Source organism: Neohortaea acidophila (assembly GCF_010093505.1).
Source record: "Neohortaea acidophila strain CBS 113389 unplaced genomic scaffold BDY17scaffold_13, whole genome shotgun sequence".
NCBI classification, from domain to species: Eukaryota; Fungi; Ascomycota; class Dothideomycetes; order Mycosphaerellales; family Teratosphaeriaceae; genus Neohortaea; species Neohortaea acidophila.
In genome coordinates, this window is record NW_022985522.1 from 587,464 (window position 1) to 598,460 (window position 10,997).

Genomic DNA, 10,997 nt, shown 5'->3' on the forward strand with positions numbered 1-10,997 from the left:
TATCCGGACCTCAATTCGTGCGGCGATCGTTAGTACAGGCAAACGCAAGGGTTCTCAGACTTCATATGTCAAAGCGCGTGCCATCCAAAGGCCGAGACACCAAATGTGAATGCGTGAATGCAAGCTGCGACCTCGCGCCAGCCACCGCGCCGTACCTGACGTGAGTGTTGCCCTTCGCAGCCGCCAAGTCAAGGCCGTTGGAATTCGAATTGCAGTCCGCGAACAAGGGCGATTGGAAAGCCTGACATTAGTTTGATTAGCCTCGTTCCAGGGAACAGATTGGTATGGATCCCACTAACCTTGGCCGTCTCGAGGGGTGAAAGGGACACCGGTCTTCCCAGCCTCGACCAACCCCAGTACGTGGGTAAGATGAAAGCAATGGATACAAGCACGGCCGACGCAGCTCCCCAGAAGTACCAGTAGTCGGTGCGGTACACAGTCACAGTTTCCTGCGTTTGTCCGACCGTGGTGCTGTTTACAGAAAGCCCGGGATCGAGGGTGGCGTGCAGATACGAAGCGTCGAGCGTCGTGGCGGCCTGGCTTCCGAGGTAGAACATCAACTTATTCAGGCTGCTCACCATGCCGTCGTACGGGTCCGGAAGGGATGCGCAGGTGCTGTTGCCTTGGTATTTCATCATTGGTTGGGATTGGTAAATTCCGATGGTGCCATACACTGTCTTCCCATCGGGGAAGGTTGGATAGAAGGCTTCGTACGAGTTCCATCTCGACATCATACTGTATACCACGCCGGCGAGTGTGGACCGGTATGTACCTCCATTGACAGTTGTGGGCGAGCGACTGATGCCCGAGTTATTTGCCAGTGCAACAAACGACGGGGCCGCCAAAGAGACCATGTCGACTTCGTCATTTTGGACGACGATCTCGTACTCGCCGATGCCAGGTTCAAAGGTACAAGTCTTGTACACAAACTCGCCTTCACAGCTCGAGTTGAGAGTGACGAAGCCAGTGATGAGGTTGATGCCTTCGGTGATTCTCGGTTCCTGGACCAGAAGGCTAGTTGTAGATATGTAACCTTCCGAGGCCAGAGGCGGCGCAAACTCGCCATTCGCGGCTGCTGCGTCGTACGGCGAATCCAATTGTGAAATGACGGTGCGCGTCTCACACGATGTCGGGAAGAGAGCAGGCGCTTGGATTTTCGCAGTACATGTACCGGCGCATCCGCGCACTACACCTTTTGCGGGTGCATTGTCCCACCATTGCGTTGGAGCATTGCCTAATTGTCCGTCTGGTGACCACCCGCCTTGTTGACATATGATATTGCTCTCAAGCCATCCGTCGGCGGAAGGATACGTAGCGTTGAAAGCAGGATTGGCATAGTAGTTTGGAAGCGGGTAATCCGAGGTGGTGAACCATACGCCGGACCAGCCAGTTGGGAGTTCGGGGGCCATTAGAACATCGAGTGAGATGGTCGTGGGACGCGAAAGGCCATGTGCAGTGGATGCACGCTGGAGAAGGGGACCACCGATTTCGACGGTGGTCGCGAAGATGCAGGCCAGTCCCAGCAAACCCATCGCTCGGCCAGCGGTGACGGCTCCACGAATCGAAGTGCCCGACCGCCAATCCGACTGAAGCTTCTGCAATGTGCTGCCCTCGGAAGCTCTCCTCCACCAGGCAATAATGACGCCCTGCATGGCTGCGTAACGCACTGACAAGTTGGCTACCGACGTGCAAAGAGCAAGGTAGGTTGACGGCGGAGCGAGCCAGCCTTCCACGTCTTGTCCATCGGCACCGACCAATAATCCGAGGGCGACGACCATCGAGGTGGCGGCAATTAGTAGGCTGAGGAGACCGGATAGCGGACCAAATCGAACCCATGACTGCTGCCAGCTTCGCGGTTCGTCGATTACAGCGTGCGGCCAAAGCTTCAGTGCGTAGCGTTTTAACGTTTTCCAGAGTATTATAAGTCCAGGAGGACGACGGGGTGTGGAAGACACATCGCCAACGATTCCGCCTATTGGCAGTACTCGTATAGCCGGGAGCTTCTCGAGTTCTTCGTCGAATTCCTGTGTAGTGGTGCTCACAGAATGCTTGTCATCCAGTGGGGATGGCATTGCCAACCTGTCATACAGGCCGAGCAGAACTTCCGAGGATCCTAGCTTCAATTTGAGAAGCGACTGGTCATGAGAAGAAGCGGCATGCTGGGAAAACGTGCATGGAAGAGAGGGAACGAGAATCAACACGAACTTACTTGAGAAATGAGTAAGCCGGCAGGGCTAGCTACCACGCAGCTGTGTGCCGCAGGACATAGGGCTCTTTGCATCCGCGGCTGACTCCGATAGACAGGTGGGCTAGGCGCATGGATGATCAAAGTATGTCCATGTCGGTTCTCGGTCTTCGTGAACTAGACTGCCTCCGCCGCGCACACTGAGGGCCGCAAGCCGTTGTCCGATGCGAGTTCCAACGGAGTCGCGACACGCCCAGTGATCGGGTGATCCGAGTCTTTGCGCAATTCATCTCTGTCCTGAGAGCACACCGAACTGCTCGACTTGTGGTATTGAACGACACAGATGAAGTGTTTGGTACGCCAAGTGCTCCACCGATCTTATGTAATGGTTAAAGTTTCGGCGGCTGAGGTGGAGGCTTGCATGGCTTGTAAAGGTACAGGCTACTGTAGCATGGGGTCTTTAGCGTCGTTGCGGCCGAGGTGCTGGCGACGGCAGGCCGGAAGGGCGGGTTCCGATGGCATCAGTCTTGTAAGCTGGCGGGCACGATTCATGGTGCAAAAGCTTCGCCGAAACCCCCGCCGGGTGTTCATGATTAGGGCCGCGAGTCCATGTCCCCGTCGCCAGAGTTGACCGAGTTCCCGGCGGCTCGTTCAGTCTTGTGCCGACCCCCGAAGCAGAATCCGGTGAGGAGTATTGACCGGGCAGGCAGAGATGGTGAAGATCTACCGCAGGGGGACAAGAGCCGACAGGTCTGTCGTGATCCTGCAATAGTCGCTAGATCGGTGTGTTGCGAGGCCGTAGATTGCGGAGCGAGAGGTGCAGAAACAGGTGCGGGATCGTGCAGTATATATACAAGGGCACCGAATCCCTTTGGACGCCGTTAATCATCCGCCACCTCATGACTGATGATACACGAATGCGGAAAGTAGATGAGAGTCCTCGCGAACAGCGAGGCGAGGCGGGAATGTGGAGATGTGGAGGTGGCGGTCTAAATAAAAGGCCAGCTTCATCCCTCCATCCAACTCGGCCGCTCCCCTTCAAGTGATCCATCAAACATCATCACAGGCTTGCCACCTGCACCGCTCGCCAGCCGTCGAGCCTATCCTCCGTGCTCATACCGCACGCGCTGGAGATGCCTTGCGAAGCACCAGAAGAGCCATCGAACGGGGCAGCGCTCGCTCTCGTAATCCGACATCTTGCAGCCTATACCTTCCGCTTCTGGCACCGGTCGACCAAGCAATGCCAAACTTCACCTGCAATCCGTCAGTCTTCATTGCCACGTCGTCCACGCCACACTATTGAAGAGTCTAATACTGACCAAGAAGCAATACAGACCTCCCCCCGTTCAGCCCCGGTCCTATCACGATGGGCTCACGCTTCGTACACTCCAAATGGAGTTTCGCTTAGCAGCAACGATGTCGATGTGCAGAAGCTGTTCAGACCTCACTCCGTTCGGCCCCGGTCCTATCACGACGTGTCCATATCCCGTACAACTCCCAATGGAGCTTCGCTTAGCCGCAACGATCTCGATGTGCATCTCCAAATCCTGCGTATTGCTACGCTGGTGCAGTGGTCCACGAGCTGGCAGTGGGCGTATGACGAGTCCATCAATCATGCTGGCATCGAAGGCCGCGCAACCGCCGTTGCATTCATGATGGGTGAGCATACCGAGTACGTAAACGGCTGCGCAGTCGAGGTAGCAGTGCCAGGTAAGTTGGATCCCACCCGCGCCGTGCGACTCCATGGGCGGTCACGGGTATAAGTTGCCTGCCTTTTCCACCTTAGAACTTGTCTTCTCCTTCATCGAGATATTCTCTTCGTCTCTCAGCGCATCCTACCTTCCATATTCTTTTGCACAACTCGACACGAGCAGTACAGCAATCATGAAGGCAACGCTGGCCTCCGTGCTCGTTTGCCTGCTCGCCCAATTGCATTGCGTCGTGAGCAAAGCCACGCCAAGCATCAACAAACCTCCCACCAAGGTGTTCGATCGCGATGTGGGCGACCGAACGTCCTTCAACGTTCCCATGGGCGGCACATGGACGCTCGAGGTGACGCTGCAGGAGGCGCATACCGATGCGTACGGGCAAGACGACGCTGACGAGCTGTTCGACACGTTCAAGGAAGACCTCGCAATGGCCCCCAACGATGGAAGGGAGGTGGAGACGGTACGGCCGTTCGGGGACTACGTCGCCGAAGTCGAGCTCAATCTCGAGGAGGGGTATCTGACGCTCAACGATCCCCCCAAGGAGAACTGGCAAAAGGCGGTGGAGGAGTTCCTGGAGTACTTGACGGACCTCGACTACCCGGCCTCGTACAAGGCCAACTGCATTGCTGACGGCAACACCATTGCCAAGCTCACCTTCTTCTTCGAGCTGCCGGATTAGCAGGGTTCGGAACGTGGGATTGGGAGACGCATGTTGGGGAGTGGGTGCGTGCGGGGCTACGTAGTCAGTTTTAGTGAAACACAAATTGATGTTCAACAAATCACCCATCGTTGACGAACGAGTGTCCAGTAGTTCAGAGCAGAGCCGTGTGAACTGCGACATATAAATACCCATTTAAGCTTCGATACTTTGCCGGATCGGGCCCTGCCACACGGCTGCGAGCACGCGCTCATCCTCGCACTGTCATTGGTCGGTTGGCGGGGTAAGAAACGCCCAGAGCTCGACAGCACAACCTCCCCACCTCATTTGCACAACCTGCCATTGGCAGAGGAAAAGCGGAAAAAACATCTCTATTCTATCCTTCATCACCCCCGGTGTACGCGCAGCCATGCGGTTCGGCAAGACGCTGCAAGTCTCCATCTACCCACCCTGGCGCGAGCAGTACCTCGACTACACCAAGCTCAAGAAGCTGCTGCGAGATGATGAATCCGCGCCCTCCTCGCCTTCAACTGCTTCCGCTTCCCGAGCCGATCCTTGGACGGAGGAAGATGAGGGAGCGTTTGTGGATGAGCTGGTGAATGTGCAGCTGGAGAAGGTGCATGCCTTTCATCGGGAGACGTTCGATAAGCTGCGTGAGCGGACGGCGAAGTGTGAGGCGGAGCTGGATACTGTTGCTGTGTCCGATGCTGGAGCAGCAGAGGCACCTGAGCTGCAGGGCAAAGAGCACGGCAAGGAGAATGGGAATGGCAATGGCAATGGCAACGGGAAGAAGCCCGTTCCGTCAGAGACGGAGAAGAGGAAGATTCTCGAGCACGTCCTGTCAGAACTGGACCAAATCACCAAAGAGACCAACGAGCTGGAGAAATACAGTCGGCTGAACTACACTGGCTTCCTGAAGGCGGCTAAGAAACACGACAGGAAGCGAGGCGGCAGTTATCGAGTCCGCCCTTTGTTGCAAGTCCGCTTGTCCGCTCTGCCCTTCAACAAGGAGGACTACAGCCCGCTGCTGTATCGCCTGAGTGCCATGTACTCATTTGTGCGGCAGCATCTCGAGGGCGTCGCTGTTCGCGGTCCGAGTATGAATGAGACGCACGAGGGCAAGGAGGAGTACACCAGTCACAAGTTCTGGGTGCACCCCGAGAATCTGCTGGAGGTGAAGACGATGATCCTTCGACGACTACCCGTTCTGGTGTATAACCCGCAAACCAGCAAGATTGCCGAGGGCAGCCGGCCGGACCCGAGCATCACCTCCATCTACTTCGACAACCCCGCCTTCTCTCTGTACACGCAAAAAGTGGATGCAGGAGCGGCGAACAGCCTTCGCTTACGATGGTACGGCCAGCTGGACAACAAGCCGCCGATCTGGGTGGAGAAGAAGCTCGTGACGGAAGACAACATGTCGCATGAGAGCCGCATCACCACCAAGGAAAAATACGTGCAGCAATTCATCAAGGGCGAGTACCACATGGAGAAGCAGATCAAGAAACTCGAAGCACGCGCAGGAGCCGAGAGCGAAGAAGCCAAGAACCTCCGATCTTCGGTCGAGGAGATCCAGGAGTTCATCAAGGAGAACGACCTGCAGCCCGTGCTCCGTGCAAACTACACCAGAACCGCATTCCAAATTCCCGGCGACGACCGAGTGCGGATCAGTCTTGACACCGATCTGGCCTTCATCCGTGAAGACGCCATCGACGCCGACCGGCCGTGTCGAGACCCCGAGTCCTGGCACCGAACCGACATCGACAACCAAGAGCTCGAGTACCCCTTCTCCTCCATCCGCAAAGGCGAAATCACCCGCTTCCCCTTCGCCCTCCTCGAAATCAAGCTGCGCACGGCCAACAAGAAGGCCGAATGGATCCAGGACATCATGCACTCGCATCTTGTCAAGGAAGCACCACGCTTCAGCAAATTCGTGCACGGTGTTGCGCAATTGTTCGAGGATTACGTCAACACCTTCCCCTTCTGGCTGAGCGAGATGGAAGTCGACATTCGTCGCGATCCGCAGCAGGCCTTTGCCGAGGAGCAGGAAAAGCGACGAAAGGCGGTGGAGGACGAAGTGGCCGTCGGCTCGCTGATGAACAAAAGCTCGAGCCCGTTGGCCAAAGCCAGCGCAAAGAAGGGCGTGATCAGCCCCGTCGGCAGTCCCAGCATCGCCTCCAAACTCCACCAGTCCCCCCGGACCGAAAGCGGTCGTCTCGGCCACCAAGCCACCGAAGCAGCCACCCAACAAAACGACACAGTCGAAGAGCCCGACGAAGACGAAACGGGCGCGCGCACATACGGCACCATGTCGCGCAGCAACGGCAACGAAGCGCACGGCTTCGTCGGCGGCCTCAAAAACCTCATCCCCTCCTTCTCCACCAGCAAATACGCGCAGCACAAACGCCACCACCAGAAACTGCCGCCCGGCGTCACCAAGCCCGACTTCTGGATCAAAGATCAAGGCGACATCAAAGTCGAGGCGAAGGTGTGGCTTGCGAACCAGCGCACGTTCGTCAAGTGGCAGCACGTCGCTGTCCTGCTTGGCTCGTTGAGTTTGGGACTGTACAATGCCGCTGGCGAGCACAATAACATTGCGCGCGCGCTGGCGGTGGCGTATATTGTTGTTGCCGTGTTTGCTGGCGCGTGGGGGTATGGCGTGTTTATTTGGCGGACGCATTTGATTGAGAGGCGCTCTGGCAAGGATTTCGATGCTGTGCTGGGGCCTTGTGTTGTTTGCATTGGGCTTGTTATTGCGCTTATTGCTAACTTTGCTTTCAAGGTGAGTTCGCGAGATATACGTTTGGAGAAGTGATTGCGCGACTAACTTGTCTCTAACAGTACCGACTCGTGCTCGAGGAAAGGGAGGGCAAGGCGGGCATGGGAGTGAACGGCACTCAGTGGCTGTTGAACGCTGGAGAGTTGTAGGTATTGTATAGTAGATTCCATCACTCTGGCACACCTCGCTGGTGGCTGTCATTAGAATTGAATACAGGCATCATTTCATCCCGACTTGCTGTACACCGTACATCGGCAATTGACGGGCATACCAAGCACTCGACGGTGCGTCCCAAAGAGGCAGTTCCCGCTCCGACTTCCACCTCCACTCCGTCATCGGAATAACTTCAATGCACCAACATCCATTGATCATTTGATACTCATCTGTCGCTGTTCATATGTAGTTGTGTCCCTTCACCTGCCTCAACTCCTCCCACCCCCACAATCTCCTCATCCGCCATGCCAAAAACATACACCTACACCGAAGTGCAACAGCACCGCTCCGCCGACAGCTGCTGGGTGGTGCTGTACGGCCACGTCTACGACGTCACCTCCTTCCTCCCCTCCCATCCCGGCGGCAGCAAAGTCGTGCTCCAATTAGCAGGCACCGATGCGACGGAGGAATACGATCCCATCCACCCCCCCGGCACATTGGAGGAGAACCTCCCGCCTTCGGCCAAGCTAGGCGCATTCGATGCGAGTACGCTTCCGACGCAAGAGAAAGCCCCCGCTGGAGAGGAAGAGAAGACGCAAGCAGTAGCGCCTACGCAGCAGCAGACAGCAGTAGTCCCCACGGCGGGAAAACAACAGCACCCCATCACCAGTCTGGCGCAATGCCTCAACCTCGACGACATAGAGAAACTCGCTACCGCCAAACTGCGCCCCAAAGCCTGGGCATACTACTATTCCGCCGGCGACGACCTGCTGTCCAAAACGCTCAACAACACCGTCTACCAACGCATCCTCATGCGGCCGCGCGTCTTCGTCGACTGCACCAAATGCGACACCTCCACCTCTTTCCTCGGCCACAAAGTCGCGCTCCCCTTCTTCGTCTCCCCCGCTGCTATGGCGCGTTTGGGACACCCGGACGGCGAGGCCGGGATTGCGCGCGCGTGTGCGGCTTTTGGCGCGATGCAGATTATTTCGTATAATGCTTCGCAAACGCCCGAGCAGATTGTAGCCGATGCGCAGCCCGGGCAGATCTTCGGATGGCAGATTTACGTGCTGACGGATCGGAAAGCGAGCGAAGCGAGAATCGCGCGGATTAACAAGTTACCTGCGATCAAATTTATCGTTCTCACGCTCGACGCGCCCGTACCGGGGAAGAGGGAAGACGACGAACGCACAGGTCTTGTAGCCGCTAATCTGCGCGCTACAAGTGCAGTGAAGAACACCTCCTCAGCATCAAGCCGCTTCCCCGACGACCGCGAACAGCAGCAAGCGCGCGACGTCGAGAGCAGCGACAGCGGGAGCGTAGGCAAGGCGCTCTTCCAAGGCACCGCGCCCGATCTGACGTGGAAAGCGACGCTCTCCTGGCTGCGACAGCACACTCACCTCCCCATTATGCTGAAGGGCGTGCAGACGCACGAAGACGCCTATCGCGCTTCGCTGTACCCGCAAGTCCAAGGTATCATCTTGTCGAACCACGGTGGCCGCGCGATGGATACTGCGCCGCCTTCTATTCACACTCTCCTCGAAATTAGAAAGTACTGCCCCGAAGTTCTAACCAGGCTAGAAGTCTGGGTCGACGGCGGCGTGAAGCGCGGAACGGACGTAGTGAAGGCGCTGGCTTTGGGAGCGAAGGGCGTGGGCATTGGCCGGGCGCCGTTGTTCGGTCTCGGAGCTGGAGGCACGCAGGGGGTGGAGAAGGTGCTGGAGATTTTGAAGGGCGAGGTGGAGACTGCGATGAGGCTGTTGGGTTGCGAGAGGGTGAGCGAGCTCGGGCCGTATTGTGTGAATTCGCGGGCGGTGGAGACGGAGGTGTTTGATGATGTGCCGGCGCCGAGGATGCAGAAGTTGGGGCTGTGGTTGAGGAGTAGATTATAGATGTACATATATGTATACATTGAGACATGATTGACGGCGATGATGAGGATACCGAACCAGCTTTTGGGAAGATCGTTCCACGCAGTACCGGAAGTGTGCAGAGGCGAAGGAAGTCACGACAGTGTGGATGAGATGAGATGAAGAAGGCACAACAAGATGGATGAAACGAAGTCCATTTGACGCAGGACCACCGCAACATCCCTATCTACCCAGCCCAGCCCAGCCCAGCCGACCCTGCAAAGCGGACAATCTGATGAGGTATGCCCGCAATGCCCATCCAAGCCCCTCGGTCACAACCCGCCAAACCCCAACCGACCATGCAAAGCAGACAATTTGATGTGGTATGCCTGCAGTGCCCATCCAAGCCCCTCGGTCGCCAGCCACCATCACTCATCCTCCGCCGCATCCGACAAGATGCCCAAGCCCAAGTCCAACCGACCATGCACAGCAGACAATCTGATGTGGTATGCCTGCAGTGCCCATCCACCCCCTCGGTCGCCAGCTGCAATTCGCCGCCGTCCGCCGTGTCCGATTGCGAGTTTCCGCCGTATCCGATCGCGAGTCTCCGCCGTGTCCGATCGTCCAGTCTCCGCCGTATTCGATCGTCCGTCCACCTCCAAGCCGGCGTGGCTTGATCGAACGAGTGTGGATCTGGCGGGATGGTCAGTCTCAAGATTGCAACGGCGAGGTGGGGAGGCGGGAAAGACTCACTGGGTGCCCTCGAGGGACTTCGCCTGTTTCGAGAGGGTGAAAGAGCGGGCTGGAAGGCCGACCGGGCAGAGCGTCTGTCTGTCGTCGGTGCCTTGATCGGCCTCCGAGCGAGTGGATGGTGCACACGTGTCGACCGGGCAGAGCCGCTGAATGACGAGGTTGCCTTGATCGAGCGAGTGTGATGAGCGAGTGTGGTGATGTTTTCTGTTGGGGGCGGTCAGTCAAGAGATGCACAATGGCGCAGCAGGTGACGGAAGACTCACTGGTGTGCTGTAAGGACCGTGTTGTTGCAAAAGAGTGGAAGGCTCATTGGCCTGGGTTGCCGGGAGTAGCGAGTGGAAGGCTCATTGGCCTTGGTTTTTGGGAGCAGCGAGTGAAAGGCTCATTGGCCTTGATGGTTCGGAGCAGCGAGTGAAAGGCACATTGGCCTTGATTGTCGGGAGTAGCGAGTGGAAGGCTCATTGGCCTTGATTGTTGGGAGCAGCGAGTGGATGGCGCACCTGCGCGACCGGGCAGAGCCGCTGTATGTCGTGGATGCCTTGGTCGGAGCGAGTGTGGCTGTGAAACGGTCAGTCTCGAAAGCGCTGTGAGGATGTCGATGGCACGGAAGACTCACTGGTGGGCTGCAGGGAGCGTGCTGTTGCAAAAGAATGGAAGCTCGACCAGCTTTGATTGCCGGGAGCAGCGAGTGGAAGAGTCGCCGGCGTTGACTGCCGGGATCAGAGCGAGTGGAAGCTCGAACAGCCTTGATTGCCGGGAGCAGCGAGTGGAAGTGTCGCCGGCTTTGGCTGACGAGACCAAAGCGAGTGGTGGTGGATGCGACCGGCAATGAGTGCCAGGATCAAGCGAGGGTGGTGTCGCGATGCGGCCGGCAATGAGTGCCAGGATCAAGCGAGGGTGGTGTCGCGAT

The 10,997-nt window shown here is 57.3% G+C and overlaps 5 protein-coding genes across 5 annotated transcripts; 2 read left to right on the forward strand and 3 right to left on the reverse strand.

The window, feature by feature from the left end:
• Positions 1-111: 111 nt before the first annotated feature.
• Positions 112-2,204, reverse strand: BDY17DRAFT_59820 (uncharacterized protein). The gene has a single exon (XM_033738542.1). The coding sequence runs from the start codon at positions 2,070-2,072 to the stop codon at positions 189-191; it is 1,884 nt and encodes a 627-aa protein (XP_033585391.1). The 5' UTR covers positions 2,073-2,204; the 3' UTR covers positions 112-188.
• Positions 2,205-3,904: 1,700 nt separating this feature from the next.
• BDY17DRAFT_59823 (uncharacterized protein) lies at positions 3,905-4,709 on the reverse strand. The gene has a single exon (XM_033738543.1). The coding sequence runs from the start codon at positions 4,679-4,681 to the stop codon at positions 3,968-3,970; it is 714 nt and encodes a 237-aa protein (XP_033585392.1). The 5' UTR covers positions 4,682-4,709; the 3' UTR covers positions 3,905-3,967.
• A 175-nt stretch (positions 4,710-4,884) lies between these two features.
• BDY17DRAFT_305892 (VTC domain-containing protein) lies at positions 4,885-7,653 on the forward strand. Its single transcript, XM_033734941.1, has 2 exons — positions 4,885-7,334; positions 7,394-7,653. The coding sequence occupies exons 1-2, from the start codon at positions 4,962-4,964 to the stop codon at positions 7,478-7,480; spliced, it is 2,460 nt and encodes an 819-aa protein (XP_033585393.1). The 5' UTR covers positions 4,885-4,961; the 3' UTR covers positions 7,481-7,653.
• Positions 7,654-7,671: 18 nt separating this feature from the next.
• On the forward strand, positions 7,672-9,809 carry BDY17DRAFT_305893 (FMN-dependent dehydrogenase-domain-containing protein). The gene has a single exon (XM_033734942.1). It carries the CDS (start codon positions 7,790-7,792, stop codon positions 9,374-9,376), a length of 1,587 nt encoding a protein of 528 aa, XP_033585394.1. The 5' UTR covers positions 7,672-7,789; the 3' UTR covers positions 9,377-9,809.
• On the reverse strand, positions 9,684-10,860 carry BDY17DRAFT_305895 (uncharacterized protein; the record flags this gene model as incomplete). Its single annotated transcript, XM_033734943.1, is given in 6 exon segments — positions 9,684-10,027; positions 10,088-10,291; positions 10,351-10,587; positions 10,751-10,782; positions 10,794-10,796; positions 10,831-10,860. Coding segments are annotated over 3 exon segments (512 nt in total), but the record flags the coding sequence as incomplete, so codon positions are not given.
• Between the last annotated feature and the right edge of the window lie 137 nt (positions 10,861-10,997).

Coding starts and splice junctions, on each gene's coding strand:
- BDY17DRAFT_305893 (XM_033734942.1), top strand. CDS start 7,790: ATGCCAAAAACATACACCTACACCGAAGTGCAACAGCACCGCTCCGCC.
- BDY17DRAFT_59820 (XM_033738542.1), bottom strand. CDS start 2,072: ATGCCATCCCCACTGGATGACAAGCATTCTGTGAGCACCACTACACAG.
- BDY17DRAFT_305892 (XM_033734941.1), top strand. CDS start 4,962: ATGCGGTTCGGCAAGACGCTGCAAGTCTCCATCTACCCACCCTGGCGC. Junction 7,335..7,393: donor TTGCTAACTTTGCTTTCAAG/GTGAGTTCGCGA, acceptor TGTCTCTAACAG/TACCGACTCGTGCTCGAGGA.
- BDY17DRAFT_59823 (XM_033738543.1), bottom strand. CDS start 4,681: ATGGGTGATTTGTTGAACATCAATTTGTGTTTCACTAAAACTGACTAC.